At 49.8% G+C, this 21,892-nt stretch overlaps 1 protein-coding gene across 8 annotated transcripts in view; it reads right to left on the bottom strand.

Moving 5' to 3' along the window:
* NLRC3 (NLR family CARD domain containing 3) overlaps positions 1–21,892 on the bottom strand; it is a 74,377-nt gene that overhangs the window by 8,868 nt on the left and 43,617 nt on the right. For 6 of the 8 annotated variants that reach the window (XM_027834045.3, XM_037911007.2, XM_043523804.1 and 3 more), the window contains 7 exons: positions 21,529–21,612; positions 18,971–19,054; positions 17,073–17,156; positions 11,973–12,056; positions 10,465–10,548; positions 6,863–6,946; positions 5,441–5,524 (listed from right to left, as the gene is read on the bottom strand). In XM_027834045.3, the coding sequence (XP_027689846.2) occupies positions 5,441–5,524; positions 6,863–6,946; positions 10,465–10,548; positions 11,973–12,056; positions 17,073–17,156; positions 18,971–19,054; positions 21,529–21,612 (588 nt within the window). The remainder of the gene's footprint in view (positions 1–5,440; positions 5,525–6,862; positions 6,947–10,464; positions 10,549–11,972; positions 12,057–17,072; positions 17,157–18,970; positions 19,055–21,528; positions 21,613–21,892) is intronic. The other 2 variants (XM_037911004.2, XM_043523803.1) reach the window with 1 other exon arrangement.

The raw sequence follows: 21,892 nt of genomic DNA, 5'->3' as shown, positions 1-21,892 counted from the left end.
AATCCATCGGTGACGTAGTAGCTTTGATTAATCAGACATTAATAAAAGGGCCTGAGGAATCGGGGCACGTATGGCTGGTGACAGTTGCCAGCCTGACAGTGCTGGAGAGAGAAGACAGGCTCCAGGCGAGAGAGGGGTTCAGCGCCTAAGGCCCATTCAACCTTTTGCATCTGCAAAGGTTGCCAGCGGTGGGAGGGGTCTGGGATGTCGACTCCAATTCACCACCAACCGTCCCACGGGCCATTGAAAAGTCATCATACAGTAGCTAGGTGGGGAGGTAATATCTTTTAATGGACCAACTTCTGTTGGTGAAATAGACGAGCTTTTGAGCTCCACAGAGCTCCTCTTCAGGTCTGGTAAGGGCAATCACAGGCCAGGTGTACGCTACAAACTTACATCGGTATAACTACGTTGCTCAGGGGTGTAAAAAATCCACACCCCTGTATATCCACATCCCTGAGCAAGGCAGTTATATCAACCTAACCCCTAGTGCAGACAGCACTAAGCTGGCAGGAGAGCTTCTCCCGTCAGCCTAGCGACCGCCTCTCGGGGAGGTGGATTAACTATGCCAACGGCAGAAGCTCTTCGGTCGGCATAGTAGCATCTTCACCGAAGCGCTAGAGCGGCACCGGTGCAGTGTTTTAAGTGTAGACCTGCCCAGCATGTCAAAGCTAAAGACAAGGTGGAACAGATTGTTCAGCGTAAGTTATTCCAAAAGACCATTCAAGGCAAACCAGCCCGTTAACACCTCTGTGGTCACAGGACAAAAAGGGCGGGGGTGACTGGGTTACACCTTATTGTAATAAATCATAAATCCAGTGTCTTTATTAAGACCATGATTTTTTAAGTGTCTAGCAAAGTTATGATAAGCTACCAGGCCTGTCTTTTGAAGGTGATGGACAGCTTTGAGGACGAGGCCTGAGAGGTCACCTATAGAGAGATCATTTTGTGGGAAAGTGTGTGCCCACAAGTGAGGGAGTGTTTCTGTCTTTATAGTTTTTCTGTGTGAGTTCATCTGAGAGCGGAATGATTGTCTGGTATCACCCACATAGTTGTTATTGGAGCATTCAGTGCGCTGGATGAGGTGCACCACTTGCTATGATAGGCATGTGTAGGACCCATGGATCTTGAAAGGTGTGTTGTGGGGGGTATTGCTCATGGCAGCAGTGGAGATATGGCTGCAGGTTTTGCATCTGAACATAAGAACGGCCAGACTAGGTCAGGCCAGTGGTCCATGTAGCCCACTAGCCTGTCTTCGGACAGTGGCCAGTGCTAGATGCTCCAGAGGGAATGAACAGAACAGAGCAATTATCGAGTGATCCATCCCCTGTTGTCCAATCCCAGCTTCTGGTGGTTAGAGGCTTAGGGACAGCCAGAGCATGGGGTTGCGTCCCTTACCATCTTTGCTAATAACCATTGATGGACCTGTCCTCCATGAGCTTATCTAATTTTTATTTGAACCCATTTATACTTTTGGCCTTCACAACAACCCCTGGTGATGAGTTCCATAGGTTGACTGTGCATCATATGAAGAACTTCCTTTGTTTTTTTTAAACCTATTGCCTATTCATTTCATTGGGTGACCCCTGGTTTTTGTGATATATGAAGGGGTAAAATAACACTTTCTTATTCAATTTCTCCACCCTGGTCATGATTTTATAGACCTCTAGAATATTCCCTGTTAGTCATCTCTTTGCTAAACTGAACAGTTCCAGTCTTTTTAACCTCTCCTCATATGGAAGCAGTTCCATCCCCCTAATCATTTTTATTGATCTTCTCTGTACTTTTTACAATTCTAATATATCGTTTTTGAGACAGGGCAACCAGAACTGCATGCAGTATTCAAGGTGTGGGCGTACCAGGGATTTATATAGTAGCATTATATTTACTGTCTTATTAGCTATCCCTTCCCTAATGATTCCTAACAATCTTTTAGCTTTTTTGACTTCTGCTGCACATTGAGCAGATGTTTTTGGAGAACTATCCACAATGACTCCAAGATTGCTCTTGAGAGGTAACAGCTAATTTAGACCCCATTATTTTGTATGTATAGTTGGGATTATGTTGCCCAATGTGCATTACTTTGCATTTATCAGCATTGAATTTCATCTGCCATTTTGTTGCCCAGTCACCCAGTTTTGTGAGATCCCCTTTGTAACTCTTCACAGTCTGCTTCAGACTTAGCTATCCTGAGTAATTTTGTATCATCTGCAAATGTTGCCACCTCAATGTTTACCCCTTTCTCCAGATCATTTATGAATATGTTGAACAGCGCTGGCTGCAGTAGAGATCCTTGGGGGATCCCACTGTTTATCTCTCTCCACTGCGAAAACTGACAATTTCATAGAACCATAGAAGATTAGGGTTGAAAGAGACCTCAGGAGGTCATCTAGTCCAACCCCCTGCTCAAAGCAGGACCAACACCAACTAAATCATCCCAGCCAGGGCTTTGCCAAGCCAGGCCTTAAAAACCTCTAAGGATGGAGATTCTACCACCTCCCTAGGTAACCCATTCCAGTGCTTCACCACCCTCCTAGTGAAATAGTGTTTCCTAATATCCAACCTAGACATCCCCACTGCAACTTGAGACCATTACTCCTTGTTCTGTCATCTGCCAGCACTGAGAACAGCCAAGCTCCATCCTCTTTGGAACCCACCTCCAGGTAGCTGAAGGCTGCTATCAAATCCCCCCTCACTCTTCTCTTCTGCAGACTAAATAAACCCAGTTCCCTCAGCCTCTCCTCATAAATCAAGTGCCCCAGCCCCCTAATAATTTTTGTTGTCCTCTGCTGGACTCTCTCCAATTTGTCCACATCCTTTCTGTAGTGGGGGGCCCCAAAACTGGATTCAGTACTCCAGATGTGGCCTCACCCATGCCTAATAGAGGGGAATAATCACTTCCCTCGATCTGCTGGCAATGCTCCTACAAACGCAGCCCAAAATGCCATTAGCCTTCTTGGCAACAAGGGCACATTGTTGACTCATATCCAGCTTCTTGTCCACTATAATCCCCAGGTCCTTCTCTGTAGAACTGCCACTTAGCCAGTCGGTCCCCAGCCTGTAGCAGTGAATGGGATTCTTCCGTTCTAAGTGCAAGACTCTGCACTTGTCTTGTTGAACCTCATCAGATTTCTTTTGGCCCAATCCTCCAATTTGTCTAGGTCACTATGGATCTTATCCCTACCCTCCAGCGTATCTACCTCTCCCCCTACAACTTAGAGTCAACCGTGAACTTGCTGAGGGTGCAATACATCCCATCATCCAGATCATTAATGAAGATGTTGAACAAAACCAGCCCCAGGACCGACCCCTGGGGCACTCCGCTTGATACCAGCTGCCAACTTGACATCAATCCGTTGATCACTACCTGTTGAGCCCGACGATCTAGCCAGCTTTCTATCCACCTTATAGTCCATTCATCCAATCCATACTTCTTTAACTTGCTGGCAAGAATACTGTGGGAGACCATATCAAAAGCTTTGGTAAAGTCAAGGAATATCACATCCACTGCTTTCCCCATATCCACAGAGCCAGCTATCTCATCATAGAAGGCAATCAGGTTGGTCAGGCATGACTTGTCCTTGGTGAATCCATGTTGACTGTTCCTGAACACCAATTTATTCCTACCCTTTGTTTCTCATCTTTTAACCAGTTACTGATCCACGAGGGACCTTGTCAGAGGCTTTCTGAAAATCCAAGTACACTATATCCATTGGCTCACCCTTGTCCACATGCTTGTTGACACTCTCAAATAATTCCAATAGATGGGAGATTATGTCTCACCATTTACAAAAGCTATGTTGCTCTTCCCCAATATATTGTGTTTATCTATGTGTCTGATCATTCTGTTCTTTACTATAGTTCCAACAAATTTGCCTGGAAATGAAGTTAGGTTTATCAGCTTATTGTCAGGATCGCCTCTGGAGCCTTTTTTAAAAATTGGCATCACTTTAGCTATCCTCCAGTCACCTGGTACAGAGGCTGATTTAAGCGATAGGTTAGATATCACAGTTAGTTCTGCAATTTCATATCTGAGTTCCTTCAGAACGCTTGGGTAATACCATCTGGTCCTGGAGACTTATTACAGTTTAATTGAGCCACTTGTTCCGAAACCTCCTCTAATGACACCTCAATCTGGGACAGTTCCTCAGATTTGTCACCTGAAAAGAATGGTGGGAATCTCCCTCACATCCTCTGCAGTGAAGACTGATGCAAAGAATTCATTTAGCTTCTCCGCAATGGCCTCATCTCCCTTAAGTGCTCCAGTCGCACTTCGATCATCCAGGGGCCGCTCTGATTGTTTGGCTTCCTAGTTCTAATGCACTCCATTTTTTTGCTATTAGTTTTTGTGTCTTTTCCTAGCTGATGTTCAAACTCTTTTTTGGCCTGCCTAATTATGCTTTTACACTTGACTTGTCAGAGTTTATTCTCCTTTCTATTTTCCCCAGTAGGATTTTACTTCCAATTTTAAAGGGTGTCTTTTTGTCTGTTACCATCTCTTACTCTGTTGTTCAGCTATGGGGGCATTTTTGAGCCTATTTTTATTTATTTATTTGGGGTATACATTTAGTTTGAGCCTCCATTATGGTGTTTTTCAAAAGTTTCCATGCAGTTTGTAGGCATTTCATTCTTTTGACTGTTCCTTTTCATTTCCATTTAACTAGCTCCCTTGTTTTTGTAATTTCCCTTTTTGAAGTTAAATGCTACTGTGGAGGGTTTCTTTGGTGTTTTCCCCCCTACAAGAATGTAAAATGTAATTACATTACGGTTGCTATTACTGAACAGCTCAGCTATATTCACCTCTTGGACCAGATCCCGTGCTCCATTTAGGACTAAAACAAGAAGTGCCTCCCCCCTTGTGGGTTCCAGGACTAGCTGCTCCAGGAAGCAGTCATTAATGGATTTATGGTTCATTACAACAATCTGTAACCCAGTAACCCCCCCGTTTTTGTCATATGATTGCAACGATGTTAACGGGCCACTTCGCTTCTGAATGGTCTCTTAGAATACAGGGTAATTCTTTTTGCTAAACTATCTGTTCCACCTTGTATTTGGCTCTGAGTACCTTTCCCAGCCCTGAAGAAGAGTTATGTGTAGCTTGAAGGCTTGTCGCTCTCACCAACAGAAACCAGTCCAATGAAAGATATGACCTCCTCCATCCTGACTCTCTCATATCCTGGGACCAACAAGGCAAAATCATAAAGTAACAGCTTTCAGTCTCTACTGGCCTGGGCTGGATCTGAATCAGTCAGCCAGATGCAGCCTGTACAGTGCTGCCCATGACGATGCCATTGAGCATGGAGGTCCCCCCACACCCCCGTCCACTTAGCTGGGCTGTGCTGACAGGGACTGAGGCCCATAGTTGCGGGCTGTTCACTCACTGCAGGGACAGAGCCGCTAAAGAGAAGGAACCAAAAATCAGGGCCAAGGTGAAACTCACTGCAGGGACATGAGCGTCTGGTTCTCTCTCATCGCCAGTGCAATAGCCTTGACACCTTCATCATACAACAGATTCGCCGCTAGGCTAGAGGCAAAGTACAGAGAAATGAGTTAAACACAGTGTGATGCATTACACTTGCCTCTGGTGGGTTGAAGTGCAGTGAGACAAGTGCAAAGGGGGCGGGGGAGGGAAGAGACAGTAGGATGACATTAAAAGGCAATTAATGGGAAACAGATCAAGGGAAATACACATGGTTTTTATACTGCAATGGGTGATTAATCTGTGGAACTCACTGCTGCAGGACATGGAGGCAAATAGCTTCAAGGTTTCAAAATGGAACTAAACATTTTTAGGAACAAGAAGAGTGTCTGCACTGGTACTAGTCAGGATAATATTGCAAGGGCTTGCTCCATCCTCATAATTCAGGGCATCTGCTAATCATTAGCTGGAATAAGGAAGATGCTACCCCTTCTTCCCCCACCCCCAGTGGCAGGATATTTCACACTGGCTTACGTCTTCTTCTCAAGCACCCACTGGTAACTTCACTAGATGAATCGCTGTCTTATCTGCCGAGGCAAAGTACTCCGGAGGGATCAGTCAGGTCCACTCTGGGTATTCTACATTCTGCTTTCCACAGAACTCCAAGTTACAAAATGGTTAAGCCAAGCACAAGTTCGTTCGGTCTGCTTACATACTTGAACCACAGGCTCATCAGGCCAGATCATGCCTAGTGAGAAACCCCAGGAGCTTAAACTAACAGAGCTCCTGGAGTATCGTGTGAGTGGGGATTGCCAGTGAAAAACCCCCACCCTCCCCCGTGCTCCCCAGTCTCCTGCCCCTCATGGTCTGCTCACCTGTGTTTGGGCCCAAACAAACCCTCCAGGAGGACCTGCCAGGGCAGACCTGGAGTCTGCGGAAGCTGATGCTGGCCCTGGAGGGGGGATGGTGCTGTGGAGAGCAGCTGTCTTGCCCTGACTCCTCCCCACCCAAGTACAGCCCCCCAAAAGCAGCAGACAAGCAGCCATGCAGCGTGCAGATGGAGGAACGTCTGCAGAGCTGGAGGGAGGCGGGAGGATACTGGTTTGGGGCAAATCCCTTCCCTCAAAGGGAAAACAACGGAGGTGATGATATGGCTCCAGAGATTGGACCTAGAAAGGGCCAATCCACCCCACCCCTGATGAGCCATCACAGCGCTGCTCCTTGTCATGCCTTCTTCTTGGCCAGACTCACCTGATCCCCAGCCTGAGTGTTCCCCATTGCCCCAAGGACGCACCCTTGGCCACGGGTATTCCACAGCCGCGTACCAACCTGTCCTCCCGCACAAGAGCAGCTCCCCTGCACCTGCCTGAGGGCAGTACGGCTGCCGAGCACACAGCGTAAGCTGGGGCAGAGGATTTGGACTTCGAAAGCTGGCTGACTTACTCTAGGTTCCTCAGCGTGCGGTTAGCGCGCAGAGCGTTGGCTATCTCCGGCGCCCCCTCTTGGCCAATGGAATTCTCCCGAAGGCTAGGAAAAGAGAAGAGGTCACTGGGATTCCCTCCTTCCAGGGCAAGGAGGGGGAACAGCTCCGGACATTTCTCATTCTCTTCCGGGCACTCTTTGTATTTTAGGGCAAACAAGACAAACCGCCTGGGCCAGCAGGGGGCGGTAGCCTCTAGGCGAGGGCTCTCCGGGGCAGATAGGGGAGGGTGAGGCCGCCTCGCACGTGCAGGTGAACATTCGATGCATGAGCAGCTGCTGCAGTCACACACATGTCTCAGGCCCTGAACAATGCCCCTCGCTCTCCCTTCACCCCACGCACAGCCTCCTTACGCCAGGCCCTGCTCTTTGTAGGCTGGCAAAAATCCCTGTTAGGGGAGGGAGCAAAAAACCAGATTGGAATGATCAGCGATGAACATTTAGCCCAGCCCAGGTTTTCCTCTTGCGCTGCTCCCGTGGCCCTCCCCAGGTCACGCAGCTGCTCCCCCCTGGTTACTGCCTGCTCCCCAAGTCAGAGGGGGTTAGAATTTCCATCTCACTTTGGGAATGACTCACAGACTCCCTGCCCCCAGCAGGGACACAGCGTGTTACTCCAGTGCCATTGATTTATCCTCTAGGCGGGGAGCAGCCACAAAGGAGCAGCTGAGTTTGGGGTGGGCTATTCAGCAGAAGGATATTTTCATTTTTCCCCACCTCCCCCAAATATACACCATACTCATTGCCTCAGGGTTTCTGCTGGGCACAGAGATTGCGCAGCACAGGGCCAGATGTTTCCTGTATCTGCATGGGGCTACAAAGCAGTGGTGGGAAGGATGCAGGGAGTAGGCAGAGTCCCTGGAGAGTAATGAAAGCAGGCTCAGAGGTGCTATACCCCGTAAAGGGGAAGTGGCTGAGTGGGATGGGGCATGGCCAGGGGTAACAATCGCTGCATCTCCAAAACAGGAGCCATGGTACATGCACCAATGTGTGCTCCCCAGTGCCGCTCTGGCATCTCTGCCGATCTTGCAGACAAAACCCCTCCAGCAACTGCTGCTCGGGCAGTATCCTTCGACAGGAAGCTGCAGTGCAGCTATACCTTTCAAAGCCACAGTAGTCCCCATAAAGGTGCTTAGCACATCTGTTGTGCGACCCAAGTGGCCTGAAATATTCTGGAGAACACCCAAGTGCCAAAGCCATCGGGAGCAGTCTGCAAAGGCTCTCAGCATTGGCTCACTTCTGCTAGAACTTTTCATTCCTTCTCATTTTGTTTGTATTCTTGTAATTTAAAATGGAATGCTTTGTAAAAAACTCTGGTAATGGCCTTTGTATTCAGTGGAAGCAATCAGCCACGCCTGCTAGGAATGGACCTGGGAACAATGCACCAGGGGAAAAACGGCAGCATTTCTGGTATTTGTAATCTACTGGAAGAGGCTTAGTGGGTCTTCATCTGTTATTAAGCAGCCCCTGCAGGCCTTACTGTCCTTTTATGGCAATATCAGTGAACAATTTTAAAGATTTGTGTCTCCATTGGTGTCTGATCTGTGCAGGACAATCTACCTTAGAAAACGCACCTTTGTGATTTAGCCTATTTCATTTGTTTCTGTAAGCAGGGAAGAAATGCATTGTGATCAGTTATACATAACATCGCAGCAGGAAATAAATATCCCAGGTTTCAGTCTGGCACACTGTACTTTCTAAATGTAACAATAGAAACATGTAATTCCACTTCGGACGTTTGCCCCTGTTGCCTGCAGTGCTCACAGATGTTTTACTTCAAACTTTCAGAGTTTGGCAACACAGTCCAGTGCTCCTTGTTGGAGATTCTGAAAAAACTCCCACCCTAATTTTGTTAAATCTCTCTCTCTCTCTCTTTTGTAAGTGAGTTTAGCATTGGACTGACAGCCTGTATTTATCCCTAGAACAGGAGCAGGGCAAGCGCCCCACCTATCCCTGCTACCAATGTGCGTCACCTCTGAGCCACCCCCTGCAGGTGTTCATGCCCTGCAGAAACTAGGGGGTTCATTAGCACCAGTAGTGGCCCTGGTTTCTGTCTACTCTTCATAGACTCCAAGGCCAGCAGGGACCATTGTGAGCAGCTAGTCCGACCTCCTGTGTAACGCAGGCCAGAGAACGGCCCCAAATAATGCCTAGAGCAGAGCTCTTAGACAAACGTCCAATGAAATGGACTAAGACCCAGCCAACGTATTTCCCTGACTAGCCAACAGGGAGCAGACTGGGCTGGACTGGAACTGACCTACAGATGGAAGCTACTAAATCATCCCCAGTCCCCTGAGCTGTCCAGCTCCTCAGTTGCACGTGGGTGTTTTGAAAAATGTTAAGTGTATTGGCCAAGGGAGGGTTACTGTACGACTGGGTTTCCCCGGACATTGCCTCTCTTTTGATCCTCCACCCTCTGTCCAGAAGGATTTTTCAAATCAGAGGCAACGTCCGGGAGTTTTCAAGCAGATGTTGCAGCTCAGAAAGGGCTGGATCCACGTCCAATTGGTCCCTTCCTTGCAACTGCAGCTGATTGGTCCCTTCCCTGTAGCGGGAGCTGCCAGATCCTGCCCACCCAGGCCCCAGATCCCAGCCCTGGGGTGGGGGAGAACCCCGCAGGGAGGCGCTGATAGACAGGCTGGCGCTGTGTCCTGGGTCTGCACTAGCCACCCTGCCACCATGACAGGGAGCGACAGTGCCCCCCCACCTCAAGAATGAGGCCACAGGTACCCCCTCCAAAAAACCCCAAATACTCCCTCTCCAGCACCCCCTAAATGCCTTCTCCTGTCCAAATAGACATACACCCCTCCAGCACCCCCCAAGTACCTCCTCACAATACAAAAACACATTCTTCCAGCACCCCGCACCCCCTCCCATCCCAGTACACACACACACACCCCTCTGGCACCCCCCAAATACTCCCTCCAGCACCCCCCAAATACCCTCTCCTGTCCCAGTACACACACACACACACACACACACACACACACACCACTCCGGCACCCCCCAAATACCCCCCCATACAGCCCCTCTAGCTCTCCCCCACACCCGGCAGCGTCCTCTTTTTGGGAACCTGAAATATGGTAACCCTAGGCCAAGGAGACTCCCCCTCCCCCCGCCCATTTACCTTCTTTGGCTTGCAATGGTTTCCTGCTAGCAGCAGGATTAGAAAAAGCACAGCTGAGCTGATCCATTTCACAAGGAAAAAACAAACCGAGTTAGAAGAGAAGCTCAGCTGTATGAAGAGGTGACACCCACCAAATTGGGATCCAGACCAATTAGCTGGGTGCAAACCCGTTGCCCCCCTGGGCCTCCCCTCACCCCCCACCCCCGGATACTGGTCCCATTCGCCCAGGAGCTGCAGGGTGGGGGGCCGTGCTTCAGTAGCAAGGAACGCATGCTGTAGCTAGTGCAAAAAACAAGATTACTGCCAGAGAGACCTGGAAGGTGCTGCGCCGAACGACACAATTCTTGTGGTGACAACATGGCCAGATGGCCAGCCAGCTTATGTGTTCGCGATCTGAGTGGGGCAGTGTCGGGAAGAGGGGAGAGCTGAGACCAAGACTTACTTGAGGCTGATGAGGCCCCGGTTGGAGCACAGCGCTCCTATCAGTGCCGTGACCCCCGCGTTACTGATCGAATTACTCTGGAGGCTAAAACACAAAGAGATACAGCAGAGTGTCACCACACGAACGATGCAGTGGGCCTTCGTACCAGCCCAGCACTGGATGAGTTCACCTTGTGTGGTTAAGAGTGAATTCATCATGGCAAAACGTGCCAGCCTGTTGGAAATCCTGGACAGGTCGACAAAGCCCGCCAAAGCAAAAACCCCGCCCCCCCACCAATGGAGGAGGGGCCACAGAGCCAGCAATCAGCTAAGCAGTGGGGATACCAAAGAGAAAGCAGGAGCAGGAGTGAGGGTCACAGGTTCAGAATGAGGCGGCTGAGGACACCAAGCAGAGAGCCCCAGACAATGCTCCCAGCTCCCCAAAGGAGTCCCAAGAGCCAGTGGATGCCACCCAGAGGAGCTCTGCTTGGAGACAGGAGGTAGGTAGAGGCCAAAAAATAGGTGCAGGGCACATGCCTGTCCAGCTTCCTCTTCTGGGACTGACAGACACCCCTCAAGAGACGGCTGGCTAGGAGGCCCCTGGACTGTGTGGGGCCACACACGGGGAGCGCAAAAAGGAAAAGAGGTGGGGAAAGTTCAGCCAGAGCCCCAGCAGGCAGTCCTGGGAGAGCTGGGAGAGGGGGTGCACCCTGCTGCACTGGAGGGAGGAGCGCGCTGAGGTCCCCCTCTTGGCACAGAAAGGGCACGTGCTCCCGGTGAAAGGTGCCAGACTGAGAAGACAAAAGTCTTCCATTTGCCCCCGGGACAGGGACAGTACAGGCAAGAGCAGCAGGCGCGCCCTGCCCATGGTGACAGGTTACCCTGCCCCAGTCCTGAGCAGGAAGGAGCGCGTCTGTTGGGGCAGAGGGCTGCTTGGTTTCTAAGGCGAGTCAGTCTGCGGCCCCTCTGCTGAGACTCCTAACCAGGGTGGAGAAGTTTTGTGATGGAGCCCATGAGGAAGCAGACAGTGGACAGCAACTCATTTCCCACAGGCCACCAAACCTCTAGCAGGGAAATAACTCTGGGCACAACAGACGAGGGCTGGTTGCAACGGGGAAAGCCAAGGCTCCTTATGCCACTCCCAGTCCTCCTGTCTTCTTTGCTGGATCTTCCTCCTTCTACCCTCCTCTGAAGATACCAAGACTTCCTGGGAGACCCCCTGGAACTGATCCCCACAAAAAATGCACGAGGCCATCACACCCCTAGCCATTCCCCTCTGCCCTGCAGATCATCAATGGGAAATTTTCCCAAAGGAACCTACCAGCCCCTTCCCCACAAAGGCCCCTTCTGCTTTCCACGGACATGAGTTGGGGGAACAGACAAGGATGGGGTAGGAGGCAACCCCAGATCACTTTGGATCACGACTCTGCCCTTGGGAGAGCTGAGCGGTGGAGCATTAACAAGCACCCCTTGGCAGCAAAGAACAATGCATCAGGGGTGCTCCAGGCACTTGAGTGGCAAGGGACTTACTCCAGGGTTGTGAGACTGTGATTCACTCTCAGAGCTTCGGCCAAGGCTACAGAGCCAGTGTCCCCCACACAGTTACTGGAGAGGCTGTGAGAAAGGAAAGGGAGATCAGCCATTAGCAGCTGTGAAATTGCAGTCAGAGCCCAGAGGCAGGGGATCCCAATCAGCCTGAGAAAAGCCAGCCCCCACCTTGGCCCCCTAGTGAGGGGGTGGCTTGGTTTCCTCACAGCTGCCAAGTCTCACAACGGGAAAAGTGAGTGTTCCGCAATGACGTGCCAGGGCCGAGTCCCCAGCAGGCCAGTCACATCCCGGGAAAGGAGGAGCTAGGTGGGCAACAAGGCCCAGCACTTTAGCAGCAATACGAACATCTCCATCTGGATTCTGCATCTGATCACCCCATCCCAACACAGGACAAAATGACAGTAGAAAACTGACCTGGTAAAGGAACAGCCACAGGCACCAAATACATTTACAATGCAAGCCAGAGCAATGGAGACCTCGCCCATCCACAGAGAAAAGCTGTGTCTGCTCAAGCTCAAAGATCAATTGCCCATTCAGTGACACTGTGTCCCTGTCAGCCTGTGGCATGTGGTGATCCCAACCCGTACTGGTGGGGTGTGTGGAATGTTTGCTCTGTGAGCCCTTGCCCACCTACTCAGGGGAACTTGGGGCGCTCTTCTGATTTATATTGTGCCCATTGCTGCATTACCTGGGCGTGGCTGAGAGATTAAAGTGAATCGATGCTAACCGCTGGCATAAATCAGCAGCTGTTCCTTCTGCACCCTCACCCACTGGCAGGGCAAATGCTATCTGGCTACAGGCCCACATAAGAAAAAGACGGAGCAAATAAACGCCTCTTGCACGGCTTCCTAAATTGTTTCCACACTTGCACCTTGGCAGAATGTCGGAGAAAGTTCATTTCAAAGCTGAAAGCACTCCAAAGGCAACACCCTTCTGCCCATCCCTGGGAGATCAGCCCTTTTAAGAGAATCATAGAATATCAGGGTTGGAAGGGACCTAAGGAGGTCATCTTGTCCAACCCCCTGCTCAAAGCAGGACCAATCCCCAATTTTTGCCCCAGATCCCTAAATGGCCCCCTCAAGAATTGAACTCACAACCCTGGGTTTAGCAGGCCAATGCTCAAACCACTGAGCTATCCCTCCCTCCGTAGGGAGGTCCCTCAAGAGGTCATCAAGTCCAGCCCCTTGTGCAGAGGCAGGACAAAGTAAACCTACACCTTCCTGACAGGTGTCTGTCCAACCTGTTCTGAAAAACCTCCAGTGATAGGGTTCCGCAACCTCCCTCGGAAGCCTGTTCCAGAGCTTAACTATCCTTATGGCTAGAAAGCTTTTCCTACTATCTAACCTAAATCTCCCTTGCTGCCAATTAAGCCCATTACATCTGGTCCTACCTTCAGTGGACACGGAGAACAATTGATCAGTGGCCTCTTTAGAACAGACCTCATCATATTTGAAGACTGTTATCCGATCCCCCCATAGTTTTCTTTTTTCAAGACTAAACCTTTCCTCATAGGTCAGGGTTTCTAAACCTTGTGGCATTTTTGTTGCTCGCCTCTGGACTCTCTCCAGTTTGTCCACATCTTTCCTAAAGTGAGGCATCCAGGACTGGACACAGTATCCAGCTGAGGCCTCACCAGTGCTGAGCAGAGTGGGGTAATTATCTCTGTGTCTTATACAAGACATTCCTGGTAATGCGCCTAGAATAATATTAGCCTTCTGCAACTGCATCACTTTGTTTACTCATTCTATTTGTGATCCACTATAACCCCAAGATCCTTTTCAGCAGTACTCCTGCCAAGTCAGTTATTCCCCGTTTTGTAGTTCTGCAGTTGATTTTTGCTTCCGAAGTGTAGAACTTTGCACTTGTCATTATTAAATTTCACTTTGTTGATTTCAGACCAATTCTCTGATTTGTCAAGGTTGTTTTGAATTCTAATCCTGGCCTCCAAAGTGCTTGCAACCCCTCCGAGCTTGGTGTCATCTGCAAATTTGATAAGCATCCTCTCCACTCTATCATTAATTTCAATATTGAATAGCACCAGACCCAGGACTGACCCCTGCAGGACCACACTAGATACGCCCTCCCAGTTGCACAGCGAACCACAGATAATTACTCTCTGAGTACCGTCTTTCAATCAGTTGTGCACCCACCTTATAGTAAATTCATCTAGACCGCATTTCCCCTGTTTGTTATGAGACTGTCATGAGGGACTGTATCCAAAAGCCTTACTAAAAATCAGGGTATATCACATCTACTACTTCCCTGCATCCACTAGTCCACGAGTAACCCTATTGAAGGAAATTAGGCTGGTCTGGTATAATTTTTTCTTGTTTAATAATTTGCTCCAGTTTCTTTCCAGGTATTGATTTCAGGTTGCTCTATAAATCCCTGGGTCCTCTTCAGTGTTCCCTCTCATTTTCCCCGCCCATGTGTGGAATGAATTTTGTTATGTGCACCAATATGGAGATGATGTGTGACACATCACCTTCATATTGGTGCACAGAACAAAATTCATGTGGTGGGGGTGGGGCCGAGGGGTTTGGAGTGTGTGTGTGTGTGTGGTGGGGGGGGGGCTCAGAGCTGGGCCAGAGGGTTGGGATGCAGGGGTGTGAGGGCTCTGGCTGGGGGTGCGGGCTCTGGGGTGAGGCTGGGCTCAGAGCTGGGGCAGAGGGTTGAGGTGCATAGGGTGAGGGCTCCAGCTGGGGTGTGGGGCTGGGGATAAGGGGTTTGGGGTGCAGGAGGGTGCTCTGGGGCTACGGTGGGGAGAGAGGACTCCACCTAGCTCTCTCTCCCCACAGCAGCACCTGGGGTGGGGGTGGGGAGAGGCGCCTCTCCCCCATCTGCAGCAGGTCCATGCCGGGGCTGGGTTGGGGGCGGGGGAAGGGTGTCCCCATAGGCACCGACTTCGTGGGTCTCCAGGGCTGGAGCACGCACAGAGAAAAATTAACCACTGGCAGCCAAGCTCCCCCTCCCTCCCAGTGCCTCCTGCCCTCTATGAACAGCTGTTTTGCAGCATGTAGGAAGCTCCGGGAGGGGGAGGAAGAGCAGGGATGGGGCGCACTTGGGGGAGGAGGCGGGGCAGAGGTGGGACGGGGCAGGAAGAGGTGGGGCGGGACCTGGGAGGGAGCAGGGGATCAAGCACCCCCCTGGCTGAAGGGGAAGTCAGCGCCTCTGGGCACCCTTCCCCCAGCCGCAGAAGGTTGGGGCCAGGCTAGGCTGGGGCTGGGGAAGGGGCGCCCCTCCCCCAGCCACAGCAGGTCCCAGCTGGACAGGTTCCCTGAGCGCCTGCCCAGCCTGCATGGCCAGCAGCTTATTTAGCTTACAGGAAACTTAGATCCTCTTTGTCCCCCTTTCTAAAGACCAGCACTGTGTTTGCCCTTCTCCAGTCCTCTGGGACCTCACCCATCCTCCATGAGTTCGCCAATATAATCTCTAACAATTCCAAGATTGCTTCAGCTAGTTCCTTAAGTACCCTAAGATGAATTTCACCAGGCCCTGCCAAGTTTAATACAGCTGATCGATCTGAACATTCTTTAACCTGTTCCTTCCCTAGTTTGGCTTTTCATAGAAATGCTCTTGGAAGGGAAGCTTTCCAGGGAGCTGCAAAGCACGACCTCAGACATGTGTTTAGCTCTAGTGCTTGTCTGATTTGTGTTCCCTGACTACGGTGGTTCGTATTTCTGGGGGCACAGCTGCTGTACTTCCAGCAATGGGTGTGTCCAGGCCCTCTCCAGGGTACGTTATTAACATAAGAACAAGTGTGGCCAGACTGTACCCTTCTGATCGGCATGCAGAGGATCCCCTTCAAACAGGTCTCTCCCTCCCCGTGCTGGAAAAGGGGCCATGGAGGTGTGGCTCTTCCCAGTGAGGCATGCTGGGGGGATAGGGCAGGCAGTGGGTACACTGGAGTAAGGTGGCCACTTGCCCGTTTCCAGAATACCAGACATTCTGGTACTTCCAGGAACAGCATGACCCCATCCCCGCCAACATGATCCTGCCCCTGCCGGCAGGACAGTAGATGTGAGGTCACACTGCCTGGGCAGAAGCCATTTTTAAGAGCCGCAGGGTGCTGAGTGGCGTCCCCCATCCTACATTGGAGAAAACCACATCTGGTTTTGTCCCAGTACCGCACAGGGACAAACCTCTCCAAAAGGGGCCTGTCTAGTTTGGTACCTACACTGGAGAAAGGAGTGAGAGATGCATCTCTTCCCCCCGGACACCCAATAGAGATTCCTCCGGAGATATAATACAGCCAGCTGCCCCCTCCACAGTGGGAGCCCCTCTCCCCTTTAACAGGAATCCTGCCAACACGGCTGCCAAGCAGCCGGGCAGTCAGGAAGCAAGGCTATAGCAGCCGAGCACCCGAGCTGCTGCACGGCCCCAGATGGTCTGCGTGGATGGCCTTGTGCCCATAGAGAGCCCAGATATCCCTTCCAGTCTCAAGGTGTCCATAGGGTTTTGGGGCCACATGCTTGCTGCAGGAAGGCACTCGACAGCGAGCAGGGGATGAGCAGAGGTCAAACCCTGGCCTCCCAATGAAGAATGCACAGGAAACCCTGCCAGGGGAGTCTGGTGGGATTTCCTGTCCCTGGCTGGCTGTTACCACACACTACCTTCCCGCCCCACTCGTGTCCCTGTGGTAACAGCCACACATCCATCCGCACTCATGAAGCGGTATATAGGGTGCAGCACTTGCACTGACGTCAGTGTCTCTATCATATCCCTGCTGATCTACTACAAGATACATCACACGGAAACTGGTGAGCATAAACATTCCTTCCATGCTTATGAAATGACTCCCTGACCTCCCACCCTATGCACATAAAGCAACCGTTGAGCCCAATGCACTTCGGGCCAGATTCTGCCATTCTGAGCCACAATGAACAGTCAGTCCATCCCTCCATGAGAAATCCCCCTGATTTCAATGGGACCACCCATGGAATAGGGGTGGCAATATCTGGCCTTTCTTGTACACCATGTCATAATAGGTAGGGACAGATCCTAAGGGGACTCAGAAGTTAGTGTCAACCTCAATCAGTGTTCATCTCTCTATTAACTTGTAACCTCTCTGTCAATCCTTACATCAGTTCCCTGAGATTCCCGTTCTGCTTCAGTGCTTCTGCTATTTTCTTTGCACCTTGGGGCCCAATGGAGTTCTTCTGAAGGCTGTGAAGAAGACAGAATCACCCATAAACTTCAAAAAGAGGGAGTCAGCTCTCCATCAATAACACACTTTAACTTCCTTCTTCTCACTTGAGGTCTCCCATTTCTGGCTGAGGCACTTCTGCCTCTGTATATTTTGTACTCCCCTAATGCACACAGGTAGCTTTGGTGCTCACTCTTTTGCTATTTATACCTTCATCCCATCTCTTATCTTGCTCTACTAGACCTAGATCCTCAAATTCTCTCTGGATAGCTGCCCCAGGTAAGCTGGTGGGTGGACTTTTCCATCAGAGTGGAGGATGGCAGACTAGCTGGCCTGGTCACATCAAGTAACAGCCATGATCATGTTGTTATCAGCCATTACCATATTGACAGACATCATCATCATCATCAAGGCAAATCCTTGCCAATCTAGCATCACACTTGACATCACACTCTGTTACATGCCCTATTCGACCTGACCTAAAATCATAGCAAGGTAGGGCTGGTAGGGACCTTGAGAGGTCATCTAGTCCAGCCCCTGCACTATGGCAGGACCAAGTAAACCTAGACCATCCCTGACAGGTGTTTGTCCAACCTGTTCTGAAAAACCTCCAGTGATGGAGATTCCACAACCTCCCTTGGAAGCCTGTTCCAGTGCTTAACTGTCCTTACAGTCAAAACATTTTCCCCAATATCTAACCTAAATCTCCCTTGCTGCCAATTAAGCACATTAGTTCTTGTCCTGCCTTCAGTGGACATGGAGAACAATTCATCATAGTTCTGTTTTTAACAGCTCCTCATGTATTTGAAGACTATTATCAGGTCCCCCCTCTGTCTTTCCTCAAGACTAAACTTGTCCAGATTTTTTAAACCTTTCCTTATAGGTCAGGTTTTCTAAGCCTTTTATCCTTTTGGTTGCTCTCCTCTGGACTCTCTCCAGTTTGTTCACATCTTTCGTAAAGTGAGGCAACCAGAACTGGACACAGTATCCAGCTGAGGCCTCACCAGTGCTGAGTACAGCAGGACAGTTACCTCCCATGTCTTAAATATAACATTCCTGTTAATACACCCCAGAGACATATGAGCATTTTTTTGCATTTGCATCACATTGTTGACTCACATTCAATTTGTGATCTACTCTAACCCCCAGATCCTTTTCAGCAGTACTACCACCTAGTCAGTTATTCCCCATTTTGTAGCTTTGCATTTCATTTTTGCTTCCTAATTGTAGTAGTTTGCACTTAGCTTTATCTTCTTAATGGTTAGAATAAATAAGACAGACTGGGTATGAACCAGGCAAACAAGCCAGGCACCATCTTCCTCAGGGTCCACCCCACCATCTATCATGTTTCCTTCAGATCGGCTCTGTCCTGCCCCCTCCTGCTCCTTGAACAGAAGAGCATCTCTCTCCACACTTGGCCTCTGCCCACTTTTGGGAACAGCAATTGCAGTACATTTAGCGCATTGTAGGCGAATGGGTTTGCAGGAATGTGGTTCTTGTAAGATGGAAGCCAGCTGTGATGTGAGCAGTGCAGGCTTCCTTGTGTGAAATGGTGGCACCCTTGTGACTGGAGCCTGGGCAATGGAGGAGGAACCGTGTTTAGTGGAGTTCAAAGACATGATTAAGTGTCTGAGTAGAGACACGGAAAACAGTCAGTGTGGGGCAGAGGACAATGGCTCATCTGCTTGTGCTTTCAGATGGCCCTGACGAGGAGGCCAAGCCAAGAGGGGGAATTAGCAGCAGGCTGCTGTGACCACAGCGCTGCCCTTGCAGATGGCCGCGGAAAGGAGCAGACAGCAAACCATAGGGGAGCTTGGGTGTTAGAATCACTCACTGCAAAGTTGTCAGCTTGTGGTTGGTTAAAAGGGCCTCAGCCAGGAATTTAGCACCATCTTCCTTGATCACGTTATTCTGGAGGCTGCAGAGATAACACAACACAATTATTGTGGAAAAACTGGGAATTAGAGCAGAATGCAGCCACATACTGTCCCAGCCTGTCTCATATTAGCCATGCCGTCTCCTGAGGCCAGAGGCAATGGTATAAAAGAATGAACCCCCATGTGCCTGAACTTCCTGTGCTGTTCTTTTCCTAGTGCGCCTCCTGAGTCTTGCCCCCAGCCCCTGCTGTTTGGGACTGCCTCCTGCCCCCTTAGAAGCCTATCTCTTCCAGACACCTCTTGCCCTTTCTCGTCTCCCTCCCTTGTGTTTAAGGTGCTGGGGTTGAGTCACACGTTCCTTCACACCACACCACTCCACCACACCACGCCACATGGTAAAGAGTCCTTAAAGTGGCTGAAGATTACACGGACATCCACTTTACACATCTGCCTGCACCTGGTGGCCCTCACACTGCCAGAGCGGGGTAAAGCAGCCTGAGGGTAACTGAGACATCAGGCCCTTCGTTTTTTATATTGTCTTATAGGCCACTTCTATCCCTCCCTTTCCTCCTCTGCCTAGTCTTCCTTCTGCCTGGCTTCCTGCTCTTCCCCGCCCTTCAGTGCCATCAGAAGAACATAAAAGAACATAAGAACAGCCATAATGGGTCAGACCAGTATCCTCTCTTCTGACAGTAGATGGTACAAGGTGCATCAGAGGGAATGAACAGAGCCGGGCAATCATCCTGTGATCCATCCTCTGTCCCGGCTTCTGGCAGTCAGAGGTTTAGGACACCCAGAACATGGGGTTGTGTCTCTGATCGTTCTTGGCTAATAGCCAAGAGAGGGGGAAGGGATAGCTCAGTGGTTTGAGCATTGGCCTGCTAAACCCAGGGTTGTGAGTTCAATCCTCAAGGGGGCCATTTAGGGATCTGGAGCAAAAATTGGGGATTGGTCCTGCTTTGAGCAGGCGGTTGGACTAGATGACCTCCTGAGGTCCCTTCCAACCCTGATATTCTATGACCTGTCCTCCAGGAACTTATCTAGTTCTTTTTTGAACCCAGTTATACTTTTGGCCTTCACAACATCCCCTGGCAATGAGTTCCACAGGTTGACTGTGCATTGTATGAAGAAAAACTTCCTCTTGTTTGTTTTAAAACTTTCTGCCTATTTTTTTTACATAATCATGATTTTTAAATAGCAGTTGAATCTCAATATGGAGAATAATTCAATAAATATAAACAAGACAGTAAGTCAATAGATATTGTACTCAATAATAAGACGTTGGGGCATGTACGCCCCAACCAGATCCATCCCAATCCCTCAGTCCATGTACTAAGTTATGCCCTATGACTTCTTCAAAGAGAATGGGGGAGGAGGGAGAGTTCAAAGTAGTTCTGGATAGTTGGTTCAGGGTAAGGAGATATAAGTAGACGGGGCTGGAGCCAGAACTCCTCAGCTTGACTCCCTCACACCTCAGACTGGGGAAGGGGGTATTCAAAATCCAAATCTCAATTTTGTGGTTTGAGCCAATACCTAGATCTATTGGGCTTGATTCTGATCCTGCCTTGGTTTCTCACTGGCATAAGTTCATTGACTTCCTATTCCTGATTTACGCCAGCATCCCTGAGAGGAGCACCAGGCCCACTGGATCCATAACTTATGAAGTACAAAACTCAACAGGTTCAGTTGCTAGGGAATCACATGAACAATTCCTTTGATTTCCGTTCACAGGGGCCCAAAAGTCCAACCACTCCAAAACCTCAGAGCGCAACTCAGCCAAAACCACTGAGTTTCTCCTCGTTCCATAGCCAAAGTGTAAATGTTACTTACGAGTATGCAGTACGTTTATACGTACAGACAATTTGCCCTGGACCTGACCTCATCTTATTAAAGAAAAGGGATAGCAGAGAAAATCCAAGAACACAACACAGATGTTGCTGTGTCCCTCACTGCAGGGAAGCCTAGAATTAGCACACGGCAATGACAATTAGAGACCTCTGCCATTCTGACGCACCTTTCAACCCAACGCCATATGCAATGTTTCTAATGCCTGGACAGCCCTTTTGACACGACACCATAAAGCACAGCATCACTGTAAAGAGCTAGCAGCTTCAGTGAGCGCATCCCCCACACAGCTGGGCACCTGGAGAGAACTAAGTAGCATCTCCAAGGTGGCTTCTCCTGGGTCCCCTGTAAAGTTCAGATGGACTCTCAGGAGTTGTCTGCTTCTGCCAAAGCCCTGTCAGGAAAGGATTGTTCCTGGACATTGCAAGTGAGACTGTTTCTATGGCTACTGCACTTGTGACAGCCACCTGCTGCAAGCTGACTGCACTTATACTGGGATGAAGGCAGCTGTTTACTACCCACAATCTTTCTAGTCTAGTCATTTGAACATCTGATAGCCAGTGAGATGAAGACTGTTCACACCCATACAGCGGTCTCTTGCACGTACAATTATGTCTATTAGGAATTAGCTTTCAGAAGAAGCCAAGGAAAGAAAACCAACAGCACTTACTTCAGGGAGAGTAGGACTTGGTTTATTTTCAGTGCATCAGCCAGTGCTTTTGCCCCTGTGGGTCCGATGGCGTTACTGCGAAGGCTGGGGAGAAGGCGAAACGAGGATAAAGAGAGAAAGAAAAGCTAAAGTTAGAAAATCCGGACAAGAACAAAACTGGTATGACAAGGGAGAGTTAAGGGTGGACATTCAGTTTAAACCTTGATCTTCTCAGCCACTGGGGCTTAGCCTCTGTTACTGGAACTCAGGGTGACTTTAGTGCAGTTTAATAGGTCGCCATGGGAGGAATCAAGAGTCAACTGTCCATCATTACATAGATTCACAGCTAAGGCCAGATGGGCCCATTGCAATCATCTAGTATGAC

This window comes from Chelonia mydas, chromosome 10 (genome assembly GCF_015237465.2).
Source record: "Chelonia mydas isolate rCheMyd1 chromosome 10, rCheMyd1.pri.v2, whole genome shotgun sequence".
Taxonomy (NCBI): Eukaryota; Metazoa; Chordata; order Testudines; family Cheloniidae; genus Chelonia; species Chelonia mydas.
This window is presented reverse-complemented; position numbering and strand designations above follow the sequence as displayed.